At 39.6% G+C, this 21,864-nt stretch overlaps 2 protein-coding genes across 3 annotated transcripts in view; one reads left to right on the top strand and one right to left on the bottom strand.

Moving 5' to 3' along the window:
- Positions 1-4,265: 4,265 nt before the first annotated feature.
- Positions 4,266-6,924, bottom strand: LOC121378217. The gene is made up of 3 exons (XM_041506294.1): positions 6,794-6,924; positions 5,791-6,250; positions 4,266-5,139 (listed from the first exon to the last, which is right to left on the bottom strand). The coding sequence occupies exons 2-3, from the start codon at positions 6,167-6,169 to the stop codon at positions 4,358-4,360; spliced, it is 1,161 nt and encodes a 386-aa protein (XP_041362228.1). The 5' UTR covers positions 6,170-6,250; positions 6,794-6,924; the 3' UTR covers positions 4,266-4,357.
- A 1,480-nt stretch (positions 6,925-8,404) lies between these two features.
- The window catches only part of LOC121378218 (gamma-glutamyl hydrolase A-like), a 36,777-nt gene continuing 23,317 nt past the window's right edge, over positions 8,405-21,864 (top strand). For both annotated transcript variants that reach the window (XM_041506296.1, XM_041506297.1), the window contains exons 1-5: positions 8,405-8,556; positions 10,158-10,260; positions 11,182-11,232; positions 12,762-12,846; positions 19,135-19,273. In XM_041506296.1, the coding sequence (XP_041362230.1) occupies positions 8,460-8,556; positions 10,158-10,260; positions 11,182-11,232; positions 12,762-12,846; positions 19,135-19,273 (475 nt within the window). In that variant the 5' untranslated portion in view covers positions 8,405-8,459. The remainder of the gene's footprint in view (positions 8,557-10,157; positions 10,261-11,181; positions 11,233-12,761; positions 12,847-19,134; positions 19,274-21,864) is intronic.

Raw genomic sequence — 21,864 nt, 5'->3', positions numbered from 1 at the left:
TCAAAGATCACTGCATGATTCTAAATCATTAAATGATAGTTGCTAATAAGTTTTCAAAATGATTAGCTCCTGTTGATAATTAAAATTTATAACACTAAATGTTTCCTGATTACCAGACAATGTATTTATTTCAGTGGTTTGGAATGAGGCTACAAAATGAATATTTTCTACAGTATTCTACTAAACTATTATTTTAGTTCAGAACACACACTGTTCTCCAATTAATGCATTTACTATGAAGTAAATGTAATTTATTGGTATTTGTTTTATTATACATTTGATTTATTGAACACATAATGTTTAATTCCAGTTGATTTGACAAGTATAGTAATAACCATGTTTAAGTAATACATGTATATCATCTCCTGTATATACAGTGTAAACAAAAGCAGTAATTTTCGACAAGGCGCTTCTCTTTGATCAACCTGACTTGTAAAACAGCATAAATGACGTAATAATATAATAAACTATTTAACTAAATATATTTCAAGTTGCATTAAGTTTAACAGAACAAAATGGGGTTATAGTCATGAGCGTATGGGGACTCTTTGATTTAGGGGGGCTGGAGGGGTTGATTTGCCCGAAATTTTACCCAGATAAAATGTGCCCAAATTTTCCCCCGTTTTCCCCGAATTTGGGGGGGGCCAGGGGGGGGCAATTGCCCCCCCCCCCCCCCCCCCCCCCCCCCCCCCCCCCCCCGCCCCCCACCCCCACCCCCCCGGGTCGTACGCCCATGGTTATAGTATTTTTCTCTGTTAAATAATCCAAAAGAAAAATGTACACTATTAGGCCTATTGATATGCTACGTTGGAACAAAAACGACAACCCACGATACCCAAGTGATAATTTTCTTTTCTTTGGGACTAAGTAATTGGTCAGTTCTGTGGTTTTAGATGGAAAAGTCTACTTAATCAATAGTTTTACAGAACTATTTACAGTAATAAACCATTACCATTTTAGGGGTGACAGGTAATATTCCACAATACCGGTATGTATTTTTGTGTCTAGACAGCGTCAATTAATTGGCTCGTCTGGTTACCAATCAAATACACACCTGCCAATCAGGAATCACAGGTAGAAGCAACTAACAGCATAGACCAATTAACTAAGAAAACACTCTGTGTATCATTTCAGTACGTAGGCTAATGCATGGACAAAACATTGTATGACAATGGTATTTTATTTTGTATTGAAAAATATTATATATATATGGATATACTTATTGCTGGCTTACTGGGATGTGTATTATAACAGAACATTGCAATGTATGACTATTTCTCTAGTTCTAAGGCTCATTCCTGATGTTACACGTTAAGTATTATGTAACCACCAACTCGCCAGAGGGCATACTCACTGATATGGTACAAAATGGCTACGCCCACTATATATAATAGCCGTCACATTTAACCGTTTTATTAATTAACTATACGATTATACTTGTTGATATTAAGCAATAATGTGCATTATATATTGTTGAATATGCATACCAGGCCAAATGCCTTAATTGTCCCTTCCTTTAAGGTTTGACAATTGTGTGATCTTATAATAATTTATGCAAGTCTGTGCCAAATATAACAATTTAAGTATTAATAAATCTTTGTGAAACATAATTCCTTGAGTATGTGATAAATATAACATAACTTCAGTAATAAAACTTTGTGAAATTAATGTGTTGAGCAAATATATAAACATTAAAATTTTGCATTGATATGAATTAATACAGAAACATGCTAAATATAACTGCAATAGCAGAGTAGACATGTAGATCTATACGCATTGATTTAAAAAACCCAAGAAAACCCCACCTCTTCGCTAATCATGACATGAGTCTCGGTCGGTGGCCAAAGAAATCATGTAGGAAACTTCACGCCTGTAACTTACTTGTAAGCGATGTTTTACAGCTGTTGGGCGAAAATTAAACGGTTCCACCAACAGCATAAATGTTAGACTCGTTCCCTTCATTCACTTTCATAAAATATAAACTAAACACGAATAGGACAATTCCTCCAATATAACTAAATGATCCGTAAAAATGCACAGCAGCTAGAGGAAATGGCGTCGCTTATCAAAATTACAACAAATCACCTGATTCAAATAATGGTGAATGAACGTTTGCATTCTTACGCGATATAAGTATCAATGAAGTTTACACAACCAATACTACAGGCGTATTTAAAGCTAAACAAAATAAATTCAGTTATGTATTGTTAAAGTATGCATATAAATTTAATCATAAGATTTGACCACAATTATTTTTCGGTTCATACTTGCATGAACCAAAAAATAATTGTAGTCAATTCTTAAGTGAAATTAATGTCTTGAATACAATATAAGCATTAATTTTTTTACATTAATATGAATTAATAGAGAAGCATGTGCTAAATATAACATAAATTAACTAATAAATCTTTGGGTAATTTTAAGCTTTTCAGAGTAAAAGTTAAACAATAAAATTTTGGTGATTACTTATATACAAATATTAGGGCTTGAATTTAGGTTAACTTTATAAAAGCCCATAACCTATGACAATTCATATCACAACTACATCAATTACTATCTGTGCTGCCATCAAGTTTTGAGCCTTGAAACTTCTCAAATCTTATGTATTTGGAAATAGCAGTATCCATTAGGACCATGGTTACTGTTTTGCAGTTATGTCTTTGAAACATAACTTATCATTATACATTGTTGTTTGGGGAAGATGGTGATTGATGCTAAACAGGAATTAGAGAATACCCAACTCGCTACTTGGCTCAGGAAGGACAGCATCAATTCACTCGTGCCAGATAAACAGTATTGCTGAGTAGCGGGTATTCTATTTATTAACCATTATCAAGATTTATCATTTTATGGAATATTTTCGAACAATACTGTTATTGAAAATAAGTTCGCAAGCTGAGAACACGAGACAGCGTTGTGTCACAGCTGTGATGTACCACTGATGACATAAGTTAGTTGTTGAAATGACTTCCATCATGGAAGCTATTCATACACACAATTAACTGCCTATAGTGAAGCAGTTTATGACATCAAAACATATCATGGGGAAGAAATGTTTGGGGGTTTTCCCATAGGGAAAGATCATTTTTCTTTCCCCACTTCTCTCTGCCCATATGGATAATAATTGTTCTTTTAACCAACGTAATGGTCATTACTACCATCTACACTGTCTTGAGGGTTTGACATTCAGCTGCAGACACACTCCTGTAGGTCACTATGTTTGTGGTGGTCCACATCTGTAGTTACTGGATGGCTTAAAGGTTAAAATATACATTTCAGAGAAAAATAAAAGCACAAAAAAACCTAGGAAAATTATAAAACAGCTGGTGTCATAATTATTCCTGTTCCTTTGACTCAATTCCTAACCGTTTCATGTCTGTGCTGGAATAGCGTCACAGACTGAACCTTTTCATGTCCACAGTGTAATTAAATTGATGACACACTGCGCACCGTCACGCTACATGAGGGTTAAGCAAATGTGATTGTTCCATTGTTATAATCTGTGTATAATTTAAAATGACGGTTGTAATTCTTAAAACTGGACACTGGATATGACATATTTTTTGTAAAGAAATTCAAAGTATATCCATACATTAAAGTTACATTTCATCCATACATATTTTCTATTCTTATATTTATTAATGATAAGGGCAATTCAATCAATCCCACACTCAAGAAGTTTCCTGATTAAAATATAATGAATTATACAAGTTCTTATCCAGAGTTTCGTTATATGTTTCAAGTTCAACTGGATAGAACAAATCACTGGAAAAAAGTCAAGGTCTTCCAAATGAACACGGGCTTCAAATTCTTTCCACTTGGCACATTAGAAATACATTTTGTATAACTGTCCTTTGTATATGTAGGTGTACACTAAGCATTTGTGTTATATTTTAAAGTTAAAATATTTCTTTAAAAATATTTGTCGGCGCAGCAAACATTAAAACAACCACTTCTGTCGTTAATATTCACAGAAACAACAACGGGTAATGGATCTGACTTTTTGTAAGTTCTGGACAACAAACACTTCCTATTAATTTATAGTCTGTTTCAGGAAAATTTAGATTATGCAAATGAGATAAATATAAATGGTGTTCCATGCTCCTTAGTTTGGACAACACAAAATGACAATATAAAAAAGGCCAATATACCGTTAATTATTTTTAGATGACTCAGGATTTCTATATAAAACCTTTTTTTTTTTTTTTTTTTTACCAGTTTATTTACTAAATAGATGTAATATATTAAATGCATTTAATTGAAGATGCTGTTGAAGATTTTTAATTTTTTTTTTTTTTTTGATGAAACAAAGACAAGTGTTTTTGTTTAAAATGTATTCTGCAGCACAGCATAAATCTCAAACTAGCCATTTCTGTGGTGGTTTCTTCATTCTGTATTTTTGATACAGTTGTGTAAATTTTTTGTTCCCAAATATTGGTATTCCATTTCGACTCTTGAGCCCAGTAGACATTTTACGAATTGTTGTTCCATCTCTGACTTCACAGCAGATACTGGATGAAGATGTTTTTCGCTTGTAACAACATTCCAGTGTCTCTATGCCAGACTCTGTGATACGTTTGCAGAGTTGGGGATACTTTTGCGCCAGTGCTTGTGCAAGAACTGACAAACATTTTGGCATTCTGGTATGATGCATATTTTTAAGGAGCCTGCTCCAACCTTTCTTTTTCGTGGTACATCGCCATATTTTTTCATACAAATCATCGTCAACAACGGCTTCTTGCAACAAGACATCAATTGCATCGTCTACATTCACTTGTTGCACAACGTCACAGGCAACACAGCTGTTCCTTTCTCCGGTTTCAGAATCATTAGAGAAGCTCCGTACTAAATGAGGAAAATCTTTCTGAAGATGTTTAACAAACTGGCAAATTTTCTTGTTATCTGCATGCCTCATTTTGAATAGTAACTCTCTGGTTTTGTCCTTCCGTGTTCTGTGGGATGAGATATCATCTTCATCTGTGTCAGAAAGGATGTGTTCCTGCACAAGATAATCGAGAAGAAGGCAACCTGTGGTGTCTATCCCTTTGACCAGCAACAGGTGGTTCTCTCGCAGCCACTTTTGATTGCTGTGTAGCTGCCCTCCATTGTGGTTACAGGTCTGCTCAGGTCTTGTACAGTCTGCAGAGGAATAAGAAGAAGAAAATGAGTGTACATTGTACCCATCTGATTTGTTTTATCAGCTATTTATCTCTTCTTTCCATTTCTCCTCTCTCTCTCTCTCTCTCTCTCTCTCTCTCTCTCTCTCTCTCTCTCTCTCTCTCTCTCTCTCTCTCTCTCTCTCTCTCTCTCTCTGTCGCCGTCTCTGTCTGTCTCTCTCTCTCTCTCTGTCGCTGTTTCTGTCTGTCTGTCTCTCTCTCTCACTCTCACACACACACACACACACACACACACACAGACACAGACACACACACACTTTCAACAGTTCAAAAATATATTTTTCATATCATGTAATGTCTCTACACATGACTTCTCTCTGACTAATCACAAACTATTCACCAATGTCCAGAAAAGAAGGGCAAGATACCCCAGGTGTGTGCCCAAGACAACATTCTTCAACTTTAATAATTGGATATAAACACGAAAACTAATTAAACTGAAAATTGGTAACCAAAGCATGAGATAATTATTGTAGTACATGTATTTCTATTGTACATTAATAAGATATTAAAAGATTCATTATCAAGAATCCTTAGCAACAAATGCAACAAATTATGGATAGAGCTACATGTATGTATAAAACTGATATCACACATTATATTTATTACAAACCTAGTTTTCTTTCTCCTGTCTTTAAAAAGTCAGCTTCCTCATCAGTAGAAGAAAGAGAGCTTGTTGAACTAGGACCTTTTGAAGAGTCGTACTGTGTTAATTCTAGCTGTACTAATCGCTCCTGCACGTGATCCAACACCGCGGTCAGCCCAAGAACTGTCATCTCCACATTCCTTACATTCTTTGTGGTTTTCTCTTGCACTTCTGACAACTGTCGGTCTGTGCTCTGTTTTATCATCCTGGTACATTGTGCTGATATCTTTAGTTGTCTTTTGATCGAAATAAGTTCTTCAAAGATTTGTTTCTGATTTCTGAGGATTTTGTCAAGTTTTGTTTGTAACGGACATGAAGATGCTTTTTTGTTTTTACTTTCAGCCATTTTGTTTCTGTTACATGTTCCACGCTGAGAGGATCATTTTGATGCTAAGATGTACCTTTTCAGTTAGCGCACGACTGGGAGCTGCAAAATAATATTTTAAAAATTAAATGTGAGTTAAATTACTTACAGTTTTATGGTAATTAAAAAAAATAAAATAATAATAATAAAAATAAAAATAAAAATAAAATTAAAATACATGTAATAAAATAATTTAATTTAGTCAGGGAACTTTTTTTTTAGTTTGAAAAATGTATATTCTAAAACATTTGGGGGGGGGGGGGCATTACACCCCGACCCCCTCCAGCTTCCAACACTTATGCATTATTTCTGTTCCATAGACTTTGATGTAATTGTGTAAAACTGATTTGTGGAAAACCCCAATGAGTCTGATTCACTCAAGTAAGCAACAAAATAACATCCTGTTTACACATAAAATTTCTCCTTACATGTACATTAATGCATTGTTTTTATAATATATTCCAAAACGTTTGGGGGCTTGTTACATGAAGAAAGGAATAAAAAAAGAACATTTAATCATCTCATATATAATATTCATATTGTAAAATCGTTAAATACAGCAATAAAAATGCAATTTATTCCAGGATTTTGAGAGGAATAACTTACCAGACAAACAAAACACAATGGTCTCTTGTATATTTAAACTGGTAACCATCCAAGTATTCAGTATATCTAGTTTATTTGCGAGAAAATTTGATGGAGTAAAATGTTGACTCAAATGACTATATTTAGCAGATCTCAGAAAGACCCTGTCCTGATAAGAAGTTTCTTTTGTGTAACATGACTTGCACAAATTTGGGGGAATTCCCTAACCGTAAATACTTTATTACAAGTCCAGGATTTTAAAATTATTTTTTCCCCCACATAACAGGGTCGTATCCTCCGGGGTGTGTGTGTGTGTGTGTGTGTGTGTGTGTGGCGCCAGTTGCCGCCCCCCACCCACCCCCATCTCCCCCCCCCCCCCGAGAATCTCAGGGTTTAATTTGTATAGTGTTTCATTTGTTTATAAAAAGTAGTGCCCCCCATCCACCCCTAGGATTTTGATCAGGGTATGGCCCTGGATAAATGGTCGACCAGACCTGTCAACCCTCCTGTTTTTCCACAGGAGTTTCCTGTTATTTGACTAAGGGTCCTTGTCCCCTGCCCAGGAGAACCCTTTTCTTTTTAAATCACAATTTTGTAAGCATTTATAAACAAAAAATTCCACTTTATGATTACTATGTGCCTGTGTGAAAATTATAATTAAACATGATCAAACCTATTTAATAACATCTCTGATAAAAATAAAATGGCCTCAGTGGTGTAGTGGTTAAGCCATCAGCTTTTAGGTTGGTAGGTACTGAGTTCCGATCCTGGTACCGTCTCTCGCACAGAGTGAATTTTAACAGCTGCATGGGGAGGTGAAGGACCACTAAAAGAACTACTTCTTTCTCACTAACTACTAGCAACTACTACTAATCCCTGTCCTGGACAGATAGCCCAGATTACTGAGGTATGTGCCCAGGACGGTGTGCTTGAATCCTAAATTGATAAAAGCACTAAAATAAATTGAAATGTAATGATAGAAGTATTTTGTATCCCCAGACAATGATACAGACTAGTGACTGCATGTATTTATTTTATTTTATTTTATTTTATCTTCTTTTGTGTGTGGGGGTGGGGGTGGGGGGTTACATCCCTTAAGAGTTCAAGCACACACCTCAAATATCTAAACTGTTCGCTAGATGCACTGTCGGTTTAGGATTGATCCCTGCCAGTGGCCCCATTGGGCTATTTCTTGTTCCAGCCAGTGCCCCACAACTGATGTAACAAAGGTCATGGTATGTACTATCTTGTCTGTGGGATGGTGCATATAAAAGATCCTTTGCTGTTAATGAAAAAGAGTAGCCCATAAAATTACGACAGCGAGTTTCCTCTCTCTATATCTGTGTGGTGCCATTTAACCGTAAATAAAATGTGTTGAGTGCATCGTTAAATAACACATTTCCTTCCTTCCTCAGATATCTGTGCTGTCTGTCCAGGACATGGTTAAATGATTTCCGAGGAATGAAATTAGTGTCGTGGCATTACATCTCCCCAATGAGTCATTTAAACTGACACTGGGTTGGATACTCAACTGGGATTTGAACCCAGAACCTACCAGACTTAAAGCTGATAGCTTAAGCACCCTGCCACTAAAGTGTCACTAATGCATGACCTAATAACTCACAGGCACATGATAGTTTAGTGTCAGTGCATGTACCCGTAGATCAGACCACAGTACAGGAGAAACATGAATAGCGTTTTAGTTGTTTCATCTTTGACAGTATTTACTTTATTTGGTTTAGTAGTTGGTGTATCAGTCAAGATAAATAACAGGCCTATTATTGGTAAGTATGTGTCTGATTATATAACTTCAGATAATATTTAACATAACTATTAAATTGATAAGTTACAAGTTAATTTAAATATTTGACCAGGAAGTTATTCTCTTTCTTATTTTCTTCTCTTTTTTTTCTTCTTAATTTTAAATTTATAAAAGTAGTACCATATTTTGGTTTTTGGTTCATTTACATTCTTTCGTCACTTTAAATGTCTATTATGTAATACATCTAAATCTAATTTAATACTTTTTTTGCTTGTTTTGCTTTTTTTTTTTTTAAATATCACCTGAGGCTTGCTCAAAGTTAACAAGCCTAAGTATCCTATTACTGTACATGTATTGTATAACAGAATACATACCGTAATCACTTTGTATAACTTCCTGGTTTCACATACATATATAGGTTATATACCTCCCAGGAATCTTTGTTTTGCTCAAACCCAATCTGTCATTTTAGTAGTGTGTGTAGATTTTTAAAATGTCTTTTAAAAAAAAATATTAAATAAATGAGTGAAAAAAGAAATAAATTAGAGATATTGTTTTGAAAATCTGTTAAAGTTAAAATGAAGCACATTTAAAATGGATCAATAATTTTGGTTACTCCCATGACATTCTTCTATACATTTCATTGTTGTGTGTAATCAGCAATCTGATTAAAATTAGCTCTACTGGTCTATCAGTAAATCTAACAGCATTGTGTGGGCTTCCATGTCCAGGTGACTTTTCATCTATAAATAACAATTTAAATATTGATCAATTACACTTCGCCTTTTATAGCATTATTCGGGAGCATACAAATTAAAAAAATATTGGGCAAGACTATTTATGCAATAGGTGAACTTGTTGATCTATTTCAGCATTGAAAAAACCGGGGGAAAACTGCAGTGATAAACTCTAGATTGTATACTAGTATAAACATATTTTATGGCTATACCATCAGGTTGGTTTTTTTGCCTTGAAACTAATTTTATATAAAGTTTTATATTGCAATTAGTTTCCGGCATACTTTGTAATTCACCCAAATCATTTCGTATACCCTCGGCATAATCCCAAATGTTTTCAAATTCTTTTCAAATCACTGGCATGATTTTGCAAGTAAGGTTTTGATTGGTCAAATGAAAGGTCAACTGGACATGAGCTCCAACAGGGTGCTGTTAGATCCACATGTAATACTGGAGCTAATTTTAATTAGATTGGTGTAATCAGTTGCAAATTCGGTTTTCAGTATATTATAATTATAATACTAATTTATATTTAAAGAAGTCGACACATTCAGTACAGTGGTTTCTCATACATGTAATTGTGACCTTCTATAAGTGACACCAAACATTTAACATATACATTAGTAAACCCCTCCCCCCCCCCCTCACACCTGCCCCAACCAGAGTAACACATATAATAGTTACTTGTACTTATAATTATATTGCATGAAATAACAGTTTTATTAGTTTTGTTATTTTTATTTATTAATTTTGGCCCAAGCAACAAAACATGCAAGTGCTGACACTTTCATTCCAGCAACTTATGTAAAGTTTGTTATTTTGATTTATTAATCAAGTTGAAACATTTTTTTCTAATGTAATAACTTTGAATATATAATTTTTGCAGGAATTTTGGCCCAAGCAACAAAACATGCAAGTGCTGACACTTTCATTCCAGCAACTTATGTAAAGTACCTGGAACAAGCTGGGGCAAGGGTTGTACCCATCAGGTAACAAAACCCTGTATTTAATCAGGATTTTAGTGTTTTGTTAAATTTTAGGCTTTTTTGTTTGGGTTTTCGTTTGCACTGGTGTTGGAAGCGGCGATGATTTTTATATATTTATACATGTATTTATATATATATAATATGCATGTGTGACCCCACTTTTTGGCACTTTCCTACACCCATGGTTTGATTTTATAAAATAATTTTTATTTACTGTAGATAAATATTTTTGCTTTGGTTTTGATTGTTTTGTTTATTTTATTAGATAAAAAATCTAATTTTTGCATAAATTAGTGATCGTGAATTATTGGAATGTATGTAGATGAATGATTTAATAATCTCCTGTATTCACCCTCTGTTCATTATAGCTATGTTATCAAATATCAATTAATGTTATATTTGTTTTTTATCCAAACTTAATATTATTTCTATTTTAAATCACAAATGAAATTAATAACACGGTATGCATTTAATGTCAGTAAACCGGCCTCGGTGGCGTCGTGGCAGGCTATCGGTCTACAGGCTGGGAGGTACTGGGTTCGGATCCCAGTCGAGGCATGGGATTTTTAATCCAGATACCGACTCCAAACCCTGAGTGAGTGCTCTGCAAGGCTCAATGGGTAGGTGTAAACCACTTGCACCGACCAGTGATCCATAACTGGTTCAACAAAGGCCATGATTTGTGCTATCCTGCCTGTGGGAAGCGCAAATAAAAGATCCCTTGCTGCTAATCGGGAGAGTAGCCCATGTAGTGGCGACAGCGGGTTTCCTCTCAAAATCTGTGTGGTCCTTAACCATATGTCTGACGCCATATAACCGTAAATAAAATGTGTTGAGTGTGTCGTTAAATAAAACACTTCTTTCTTTCTTTCTTTAATGTCAGTAAAATATGAATTTAATGTGTGTTCTTTTCTGTCCTTTCAGAACCAAAGAATCTGATGAGTATTACAAGAAACTGTTTTCGCATATCAATGGGTAAATGTTTTAATATGTTTTATAATTTTTCTGTGATGTACAAGTCAGTGACAGATCCAGAAAACCATATTGGGAGTTGGGGGGTCCAGTGACATGTGGCCAAAGCCACAAACGTTCCCGAAGGGATTCCTCAGATACTCCAACAGACAAAAAAAAAAAAATATATATATATATAACTGTTGCAATATTTAAGTGGGGCCTGGTGCCCCCCCCCCCCTAGATTTGCCACTGCAAGTTAACCTGAAATTGATTGCTGTATAATAAGTATGTCAACTGCATGTACAAGTGCCACAAATAAGTTTTAGTTAGAAAAGACATTCAAATTTGTTCTAAACTTGGTTTTTGAGATTATGTAAGAAGTAGAATATTACATTTGGGTCCATTAAATGTCAGTTATCTTACAACTCATTGACTAAAAACACGAAACCTCATTGATATGTTTTGAAAGAACTCATTGGAAGATATATGGTATCTAACAGTCACTTGCATAGTTTTATCTGTATATTAGAGTAAACGTTTTAATGCAGTTTGACCGACTAAAAACATTAGGATGATCAGACGCACAATGAATATACAGACGCTGATATTCTAAACAAGTTAATGTAATTCAAGTGTTATTTTGATTGTTAGAAAAGCTCTTGCAACTGGAAACATGTTCTAATGTACAGTTAAACCAGTGTCAAACAGCCACCAAAGTGAGTATCAAAAAAGTGGCCATTTAAGACAGATGCCCATAGGCATATGGTCTCCCATTTTTGCAGGGAGAGGGACAGGTTGATTTCAGGGCTCGAACTTAATGATGGCACTGACGGCAATTGCTGTCACTGAGATATAAATTGCCATTGGTAAAGTTCCTCAACAATGGCAAAATGTATACACCTGTAAATATCTGCATGGGTTACAACTGTGGGAAGAATGATGGTAATACATGGTGAAAAAAGTTCAGGTTAGCTCATTTCCTTTCTCTCTATCTTTTCCCCCCAAATTTGATGATTTGGCCCCCCTCCCCCCTTTCCCCACCTGTTCCCCTCTCCTGCTTAATACACTGGTCAGTGTATACTGTACTAGATCATTTGGGGAAATGAAAATGTGGCTGCTTAATACTGATGGCAGGTAAAGCATGTTTGATTGTACCTGTAATAAGTTAAGTTCATATACATTGATGGTATACAATTATTTTTTCTGAAGTAACACAGTGGTAAAGTGCACGCTTGATGTGCAATCGGTTTGGGATCGATCCTTTTCAGTTGGCCCATTGTGTTATTTCTCATTTCAGCCAGTACACCATGACTGGTACATTAAGGCTGTGGTATGTGCTATCCTGTCTATGGGATGGTGCATTTAAAAGATTCCTTGCTGCTAATCAAAAAGGGTAGCCCATTAAGTGGCGACAGCGGGTTTCCTCCCTCAATATCTGTGTGGTCCTTAACCATATGTCAGACGCCATATAACCATAAATAAAATGTGTTCAGTGTGTCATTAAATAAAACATTTCCTTCGTTTTCATTGGAATCATGTTCTGATTACAGAGCACTGTTCCCTGGTGGAGACGTTGGTATTCAAGTATCTTGGTATGCTAAGGCAGGAAGACAGATCTACGACTTGGCTGTTAAGGTTAGTGGAGACATCCAGGACTGCTGTTTTTGTCACACCTTGTTGAGTTAAAAGTTTGTTTTATTTAACGAAACCACTAGAGCACATTGATTAATTAATCATCAGCTATTCATATTGGATGTCAAACATTTGGTAATTATGACGTCAGAGGAAACCTGTTTCATTTTTCCATTAGTAGCAAGGGATCTTTTTATATGCACTTTCTCACAGACAGGAAAGCACATACCGCAGACTTTGACCAGTTGTGGTGCACTGGTTGGAACAGGGTGGGATGTAGCCCAGTGATAAAGTGCTCACTTGATGTGTGGTCAATCTGGGATCGATCCCTGTCAGTGGGCGTATTGAGCTATGTCTCGTTCCAGCCAGTGCACCACGACTGGTATATCAAAGGCCATAGGATGTGTTATTCTATCTGTGGGCTGGTGCATATATGCAGAGGATCTTGCCGTACCACTGAATCTCTCAATTATCTTTTCGGGCTGGAGGTAGCCCAGTGGTAAAGTGTTCGCTTGATGCGTGGTCGGTCTGGGATCGATCCCCGTTGGTGGGGCCATTGGGCTATTTCTCGCTCTAGCCACTGCACCACCACTGGTACATCAAAGGCCGTGGTATGTGTTATCCTGTCTTTGAGATGGTGCATATAAAAGATCCCTTGCTGCTAATCAAAAGAAATAGCCCATGAAGAGGCGACAGCAGGTTTTTTCTCTCAATATCTGTGTGGTCCTTAACCATATGTCCGATGCCATATAACCCTAAATAAAATGTGTTGAGTGCGTCGTTAAATACAACATTTCCTTCCTTCTGATTGGAACAAAGCGGGACGTAGCCCAGTGATAAAGCGCTCGCTTGATATGCAGTCGGTCTGGGATTGATCCCCATCGGTGGGCCTATTGAGATATGTCTCGTTCCAGCCAGTGCACCACTACTGGTACATGTATATCAAAAGCTATGGTATGTGCTGTCCTGTCTGTGGGATGGTGCATATAAAAGATCCCTTGCTGCCAATGGAACAATGTAGCAGGTCTCCTCTAAGAATAAATGTCTAAATTACCAAATGTTTGACATCCAGTAGCTGATAATTAATAAAGCAGTGTGCTCTAGTAGTGTCGTTAAACAAAATAAACAAACTTTTTTGGTTGGAACAAGAAAGAACCCAATCAGTTGAATGCATCCACTGAGGTGGTTCGATCCTGCGACGCGAGCACCTCAGGCGAGCACTTAACCGACTGAGCTAAATTTCACCCTCCACCTGGTTGAACAAGTACCTCAGGCGACCGCTCAACCGAATGAGCTAAATTCCACCCTCCACCTGGTTGAACAAGTACCTCAGGCGAGCACTCAACCGACTGAGCTAAATTCCACCCTCCACCTGGTTGAACAAGTACCTCAGGCGAGCACTCAACCGACTGAGCTAAATTCCACCCTCCACCTGGTTGAACAAGTACCTCAGGCGAGCACTCAACCGACTCAGCTAAATTCCACCCTCCACCTGGTTGAACAAGTACCTCAGGCGAGCACTCAACCGACTCAGCTAAATTCCACCCTCCACCTGGTTGAACAAGTACCTCAGGCGAGCACTCAACCGACTGAGCTAAATCCCACCCTCCACCTGGTTGAACAAGTACCTCAGTCGAGCACTCTAACGACTGAGCTAAATCCCTCCCTCCACCTGGTTGAACAAGTACCTCAGTTGAGCACTCTAACGACTGAGCTAAATCCCTCCCTCCACCTGGTTGAACAAGCACCTCAGGCGAGCACTCTAACGACTGAGCTAAATCCCTCCCTCCACCTGGTTGAACAAGCACCTCAGGCGAGCACTCTAACGACTGAGCTAAATCCCACCCTCCACCTGGTTGAACAAGTACCTCAGTTGAGCACTCTAACGACTGAGCTAAATCCCTCCCTCCACCTGGTTGAACAAGCACCTCAGGCGAGCACTCTAACGACTGAGCTAAATCCCTCCCTCCACCTGGTTGAACAAGCACCTCAGGCGAGCACTCTAACGACTGAGCTAAATCCCTCCCTCCACCTGGTTGAACAAGTACCTCAGTCGAGCACTCTAACGACTGAGCTAAATCCCTCCCTCCACCTGGTTGAACAAGTTGAACAAGTACCTCAGGCGAGCACTCTAACGACTGAGCTAAATCCCTCCCTCCACCTGGTTGAACAAGCACCTCAGTCGAGCACTCTAACGACTGAGCTAAATCCCTCCCTCCACCTGGTTGAACAAGTACCTCAGGCGAGCACTCTAACGACTGAGCTAAATCCCTCCCTCCACCTGGTTGAACAAGCACCTCAGTCGAGCACTCAACCGACTCAGCTAAATTCCACCCTCCACCTGGTTGAACAAGTACCTCAGGCGAGCACTCAACCGACTGAGCTAAATTCCACCCTCCACCTGGTTGAACAAGTACCTCAGGCGAGCACTCAACCGACTGAGCTAAATTCCACCCTCCACCTGGTTGAACAAGCACCTCAGGCGAGCACTCTGCTAAATTCCACCCTCCACCTGGTTGAACAAGTACCTCAGGCGAGCACTCAACCGACTGAGCTAAATTCCACCCTCCACCTGGTTGAACAAGTACCTCAGGCGAGCACTCAACCGACTGAGCTAAATTCCACCCTCCACCTGGTTGAACAAGCACCTCAGGCGAGCACTCAACCGACTCAGCTAAATTCCACCCTCCACCTGGTTGAACAAGTACCTCATCCGAGCACTCAACCGACTGAGCTAAATTCCACCCTCCACCTGGTTGAACAAGTACCTCAGGCGAGCACTCAACCGACTCAGCTAAATTCCACCCTCCACCTGGTTGAACAAGTACCTCAGGCGAGCACTCAACCGACTGAGCTAAATTCCACCCTCCACCTGGTTGAACAAGTACCTCAGGCGAGCACTCAACCGACTCAGCTAAATTCCACCCTCCACCTGGTTGAACAAGTACCTCAGGCGAGCACTCAACCGACTCAGCTAAATTCCACCCTCCACCTGGTTGAACAAGTACCTCAGGCGAGCACTCAACCGACTGAGCTAAATCCCACCCTCCACCTGGTTGAACAAGTACCTCAGTCGAGCACTCTAACGACTGAGCTAAATCCCTCCCTCCACCTGGTTGAACAAGTACCTCAGTCGAGCACCTAACGACTGAGCTAAATCCCTCCCTCCACCTGGTTGAACAAGCACCTCAGGCGAGCACTCTAACGACTGAGCTAAATCCCTCCCTCCACCTGGTTGAACAAGCACCTCAGGCGAGCACTCTAACGACTGAGCTAAATCCCTCCCTCCACCTGGTTGAACAAGTACCTCAGTCGAGCACTCTAACGACTGAGCTAAATCCCTCCCTCCACCTGGTTGAACAAGTACCTCAGGCGAGCACTCTAACGACTGAGCTAAATCCCTCCCTCCACCTGGTTGAACAAGCACCTCAGTCGAGCACTCAACCGACTCAGCTAAATTCCACCCTCCACCTGGTTGAACAAGTACCTCAGGCGAGCACTCTAACGACTGAGCTAAATCCCTCCCTCCACCTGGTTGAACAAGTACCTCAGGCGAGCACTCTAACGACTGAGCTAAATCCCTCCCTCCACCTGGTTGAACAAGCACCTCAGTCGAGCACTCAACCGACTCAGCTAAATTCCACCCTCCACCTGGTTGAACAAGTACCTCAGGCGAGCACTCAACCGACTGAGCTAAATTCCACCCTCCACCTGGTTGAACAAGCACCTCAGGCGAGCACTCAACCGACTCAGCTAAATTCCACCCTCCACCTGGTTGAACAAGTACCTCAGGCGAGCACTCAACCGACTCAGCTAAATTCCACCCTCCACCTGGTTGAACAAGTACCTCAGGCGAGCACTCAACCGACTCAGCTAAATTCCACCCTCCACCTGGTTGAACAAGTACCTCAGGCGAGCACTCAACCGACTCAGCTAAATTCCACCCTCCACCTGGTTGAACAAGTACCTCAGGCGAGCACTCAACCGACTGAGCTAAATTCCACCCTCCACCTGGTTGAACAAGTACCTCAGGCGAGCACTCAACCGACTCAGCTAAATTCCACCCTCCACCTGGTTGAACAAGTACCTCAGGCGAGCACTCAACCGACTGAGCTAAATCCCACCCTCCACCTGGTTGAACAAGTACCTCAGTCGAGCACTCTAACGACTGAGCTAAATCCCTCCCTCCACCTGGTTGAACAAGTACCTCAGTCGAGCACTCTAACGACTGAGCTAAATCCCTCCCTCCACCTGGTTGAACAAGCACCTCAGGCGAGCACTCTAACGACTGAGCTAAATCCCTCCCTCCACCTGGTTGAACAAGCACCTCAGTCGAGCACTCAACCGACTCAGCTAAATCCCTCCCTCCACCTGGTTGAACAAGCACCTCAGTCGAGCACTCTAACGACTGAGCTAAATCCCTCCCTCCACCTGGTTGAACAAGTACCTCAGTCGAGCACTCAACCGACTCAGCTAAATTCCACCCTCCACCTGGTTGAACAAGTACCTCAGGCGAGCACTCAACCGACTGAGCTAAATCCCACCCTCCACCTGGTTGAATATTTGATTGAGGTGCTTTGGTTTCAGCATTGAACAATCTCAGTAGACCAGATCTCTGATTGGGGTTTTTCCCAGCCTAACCAGTGCCCCACATCTGGTATTTCAAGGGATGTGGTATGTGCTGTCCTGTTTGTGGGAAAGTGCATGCATGTATTTAAGATCCCATGCTGCTAATGGAAAAATGTAGCAGGTTTACTCTGAGAATAATAATAATGAATAAAACAATGTGCTCTAAGGTGAGATATCAGGGTTGTTACACGTCCTGGAAATCCTGGAATATCCTTGGATTTTGGGATTTTAAAATCCAGGCCTGGAATGTCCTGGAAAAAGCATTCAATTTGATTGTCTCCTGGAAATGTGTCTTTAACTCCAATGTTAAGCATTCATGTTTAACTTAATTTGTCACAAACCATAACTTCTAGATCAATGAAACTTGGATTATAGTTGCACATATGAATGTTCATCTCAATATATTTTAAAACAAAATATATATATATATATATTTTTTTTTTAACTTTAAAATTTATATTTATTTACAAAACATTATTTTTTTTAAATTCAGAAATAAGTTCCAGTGGTGTGATGGTGACTTAGATGCCATCTTTCGTATCAACGTAGGTGACACGAAAAAAGACGTGACAGACGCGAAAACTAAAGACATATACGCAGTCTTGTTATTAAGAACTTACAAAGATGCATCATTTAAGACCAGGTGGAATATAGCCTTTAATGAAACCATAAACTGGCAAAACATTTGGAAAACATTAAATTCAGGTTTCATTGAAAATCCCGACTATGATTTAATTTATAAAATGATTAGAAACGTAATTGCAGTCAGAAAACATCTATATGACTGGAAGATTGCGACCACTCCGGAGTGCCTTGTGTGCAACAGAGTGGACTCAGTCTTGCATGCCTTTTTTCACTGCAACAAAACAAAACTATTTATAAAGCAAATTGAACCAATCTTCAAAAAACTTCTCGGTAATAAATTTCGTTTGAACCCGTACGCCATGATTTTTGGCATAAAACATAAGCCTGGAGATTATGCATCGCAGTTAGGAATTTTTCTTTGGAGTAAAGCGATATGGGTAATATGGACAACTAGAAAATTATTAGAGGGAGATAAGCCATGTAATGAAATGGCACTTTTCAAAGATTCAGTTTATTCAAGGATTGATATAGAATTTTTTGCCGCTTTAGAGCGGCCCAACAAAAAAGAAAAATTCTTAAGACACTGGTGTTTCAAGGGGGTCATTGCCTTGTGCAATGATGCCTTTGACATTACATATAAACTATGATAAAAATGGCAATTTGCACCAAATGTAGAAAAATAGACCTGGACCCCCCGGCTTGTAGCTTTGGGGGCCAGATCCGCAAACCAGGTTTAAATATTGTAAATACACACCACTTAAGCAACACACACTAATTATAATAAAAGAAAACATAAATACAAACATGCACTAATTAAAATGTATATTACTATGAAACAAGCACTAACACTCATATGTATATCTTTATTAATCACATTCAAGGAGAACCTGGTTAATTGTATATAGGGAGGAACTTTACGAAATAAATGGGGCACCCGGCATGTTCGTGATTTGCTTGAAATTGAAAAAAAAAAAAAAAAAGTAATGTCTAAAATATTAAAATATTTAAAATTAATATGTTAAGTTGATGAACATGTTTTGTTTTTACAGTTAAATAGTTTGATCTTGTTCATTGCAGGCAAATGACAAGGGAGATTATTTTCCACTGTGGGGAACCTGTCAGGGCTTCCAACTGCTGACCAACTTGACCGCTCGGGCTAAACTTCTCAAGGCCACAGATGCAGAGGATCTTGCCTTACCACTGAATCTCTCAAATGGTATGCTTAATTATCTTTTCGGGCGGGATGTAGCCCAGTGGTAAAGTGTTCGCTTGATGCGTGGTCGGTCTGGGATCGATCCCCGTCGGTGGGGCCATTGGGCTATTTCTCGCTCTAGCCACTGCACCATGACTGGTATATCAAAGGCCGTGGTATGTGTTATCCTGTCTTTGGGATGGTGCATATAAAAGATCCCTTGCTGTTCATCAAAAAGAGTAGCCCATGAAGTGGCAACAGCGGGTTTCCTCTCTCAATATCTGTGTGGTCCTTAACCATATGTCCGACGCCATATAACTGTAAATAAAATGTGTTGAGTGCATCATTAAATAAAACATTTCTTTCCTTCCTTCCTTAAAGGTAGGGTCAACTCCAACAAGAGCCTTATGTGTTGGAAAGATGCATACCCGGACCACCAACACATACTGACACTTTAAAGGTAGGGTCAACTCCAACAAGAGCCTTATGTGTTGGAAAGATGCATACCCGGACCACCAACACATACTGACACTTTAAAGGTAGGGTCAACTCCAACAAGAGCCTTATGTGTTGGAAAGATGCATACCCGGACCACCAACACATACTGACACTTTAAAGGTAGGGTCAACTCCAACAAGAGCCTTATGTGTTGGAAAGATGCATACCCGGACCACCAACACATACTGACACTTTAAAGGTAGGGTCAACTCCAACAAGAGCCTTATGTGTTGGAAAGATGCATACCCGGACCACCAACACATACTGACACTTTAAAGGTAGGGTCAACTCCAACAAGAGCCTTATGTGTTGGAAAGATGCATACCCGGACCACCAACACATACTGACACTTTAAAGGTAGGGTCAACTCAAACAAGAGCCTTATGTGTTGGAAAGATGCATACCCGGACCACCAACACATACTGACACTTTAAAGGTAGGGTCAACTCCAACAAGAGCCTTATGTGTTGGAAAGATGCATACCCGGACCACCAACACATACTGACACTTTAAAGGTAGGGTCAACTCCAACAAGAGCCTTATGTGTTGGAAAGATGCATACCCGGACCACCAACACATACTGACACTTTAAAGGTAGGGTCAACTCAAACAAGAGCCTTATGTGTTGGAAAGATGCATACCCGGACCACCAACACATACTGACACTTTAAAGGTAGGGTCAACTCAAACAAGAGCCTTATGTGTTGGAAAGATGCATACCCGGACCACCAACACATACTGACACTTTAAAGGTAGGGTCAACTCCAACAAGAGCCTTATGTGTTGGAAAGATGCATACCCGGACCACCAACACATACTGACACTTTAAAGGTAGGGTCAACTCAAACAAGAGCCTTATGTGTTGGAAAGATGCATACCCGGACCACCAACACATACTGACACTTTAAAGGTAGGGTCAACTCCAACAAGAGCCTTATGTGTTGGAAAGATGCATACCCGGACCACCAACACATACTGACACTTTAAAGGTAGGGTCAACTCCAACAAGAGCCTTATGTGTTGGAAAGATGCATACCCGGACCACCAACACATACTGACACTTGGAAAGATGCATACCCGGACCACCAACACATACTGACACTTTAAAGGTAGGGTCAACTCCAACAAGAGCCTTATGTGTTGGAAAGATGCATACCCGGACCACCAACACATACTGACACTTTAAAGGTAGGGTCAACTCCAACAAGAGCCTTATGTGTTGGAAAGATGCATACCCGGACCACCAACACATACTGACACTTTAAAGGTAGGGTCAACTCCAACAAGAGCCTTATGTGTTGGAAAGATGCATACCCGGACCACCAACACATACTGACACTTTAAAGGTAGGGTCAACTCCAACAAGAGCCTTATGTGTTGGAAAGATGCATACCCGGACCACCAACACATACTGACACTTTAAAGGTAGGGTCAACTCCAACAAGAGCCTTATGTGTTGGAAAGATGCATACCCGGACCACCAACACATACTGACACTTTAAAGGTAGGGTCAACTCCAACAAGAGCCTTATGTGTTGGAAAGATGCATACCCGGACCACCAACACATACTGACACTTTAAAGGTAGGGTCAACTCCAACAAGAGCCTTATGTGTTGGAAAGATGCATACCCGGACCACCAACACATACTGACACTTTAAAGGTAGGGTCAACTCCAACAAGAGCCTTATGTGTTGGAAAGATGCATACCCGGACCACCAACACATACTGACACTTTAAAGGTAGGGTCAACTCAAACAAGAGCCTTATGTGTTGGAAAGATGCATACCCGGACCACCAACACATACTGACACTTTAAAGGTAGGGTCAACTCCAACAAGAGCCTTATGTGTTGGAAAGATGCATACCCGGACCACCAACACATACTGACACTTTAAAGGTAGGGTCAACTCAAACAAGAGCCTTATGTGTTGGAAAGATGCATACCCGGACCACCAACACATACTGACACTTTAAAGGTAGGGTCAACTCCAACAAGAGCCTTATGTGTTGGAAAGATGCATACCCGGACCACCAACACATACTGACACTTTAAAGGTAGGGTCAACTCCAACAAGAGCCTTATGTGTTGGAAAGATGCATACCCGGACCACCAAC

The sequence above is a fragment of the Gigantopelta aegis genome, chromosome 8 (assembly GCF_016097555.1).
Source record: "Gigantopelta aegis isolate Gae_Host chromosome 8, Gae_host_genome, whole genome shotgun sequence".
NCBI classification, from domain to species: Eukaryota; Metazoa; Mollusca; class Gastropoda; order Neomphalida; family Peltospiridae; genus Gigantopelta; species Gigantopelta aegis.
The sequence above is the reverse complement of the archived record's forward strand: the minus strand, read 5'-3'. Positions and strand labels throughout refer to the sequence as shown.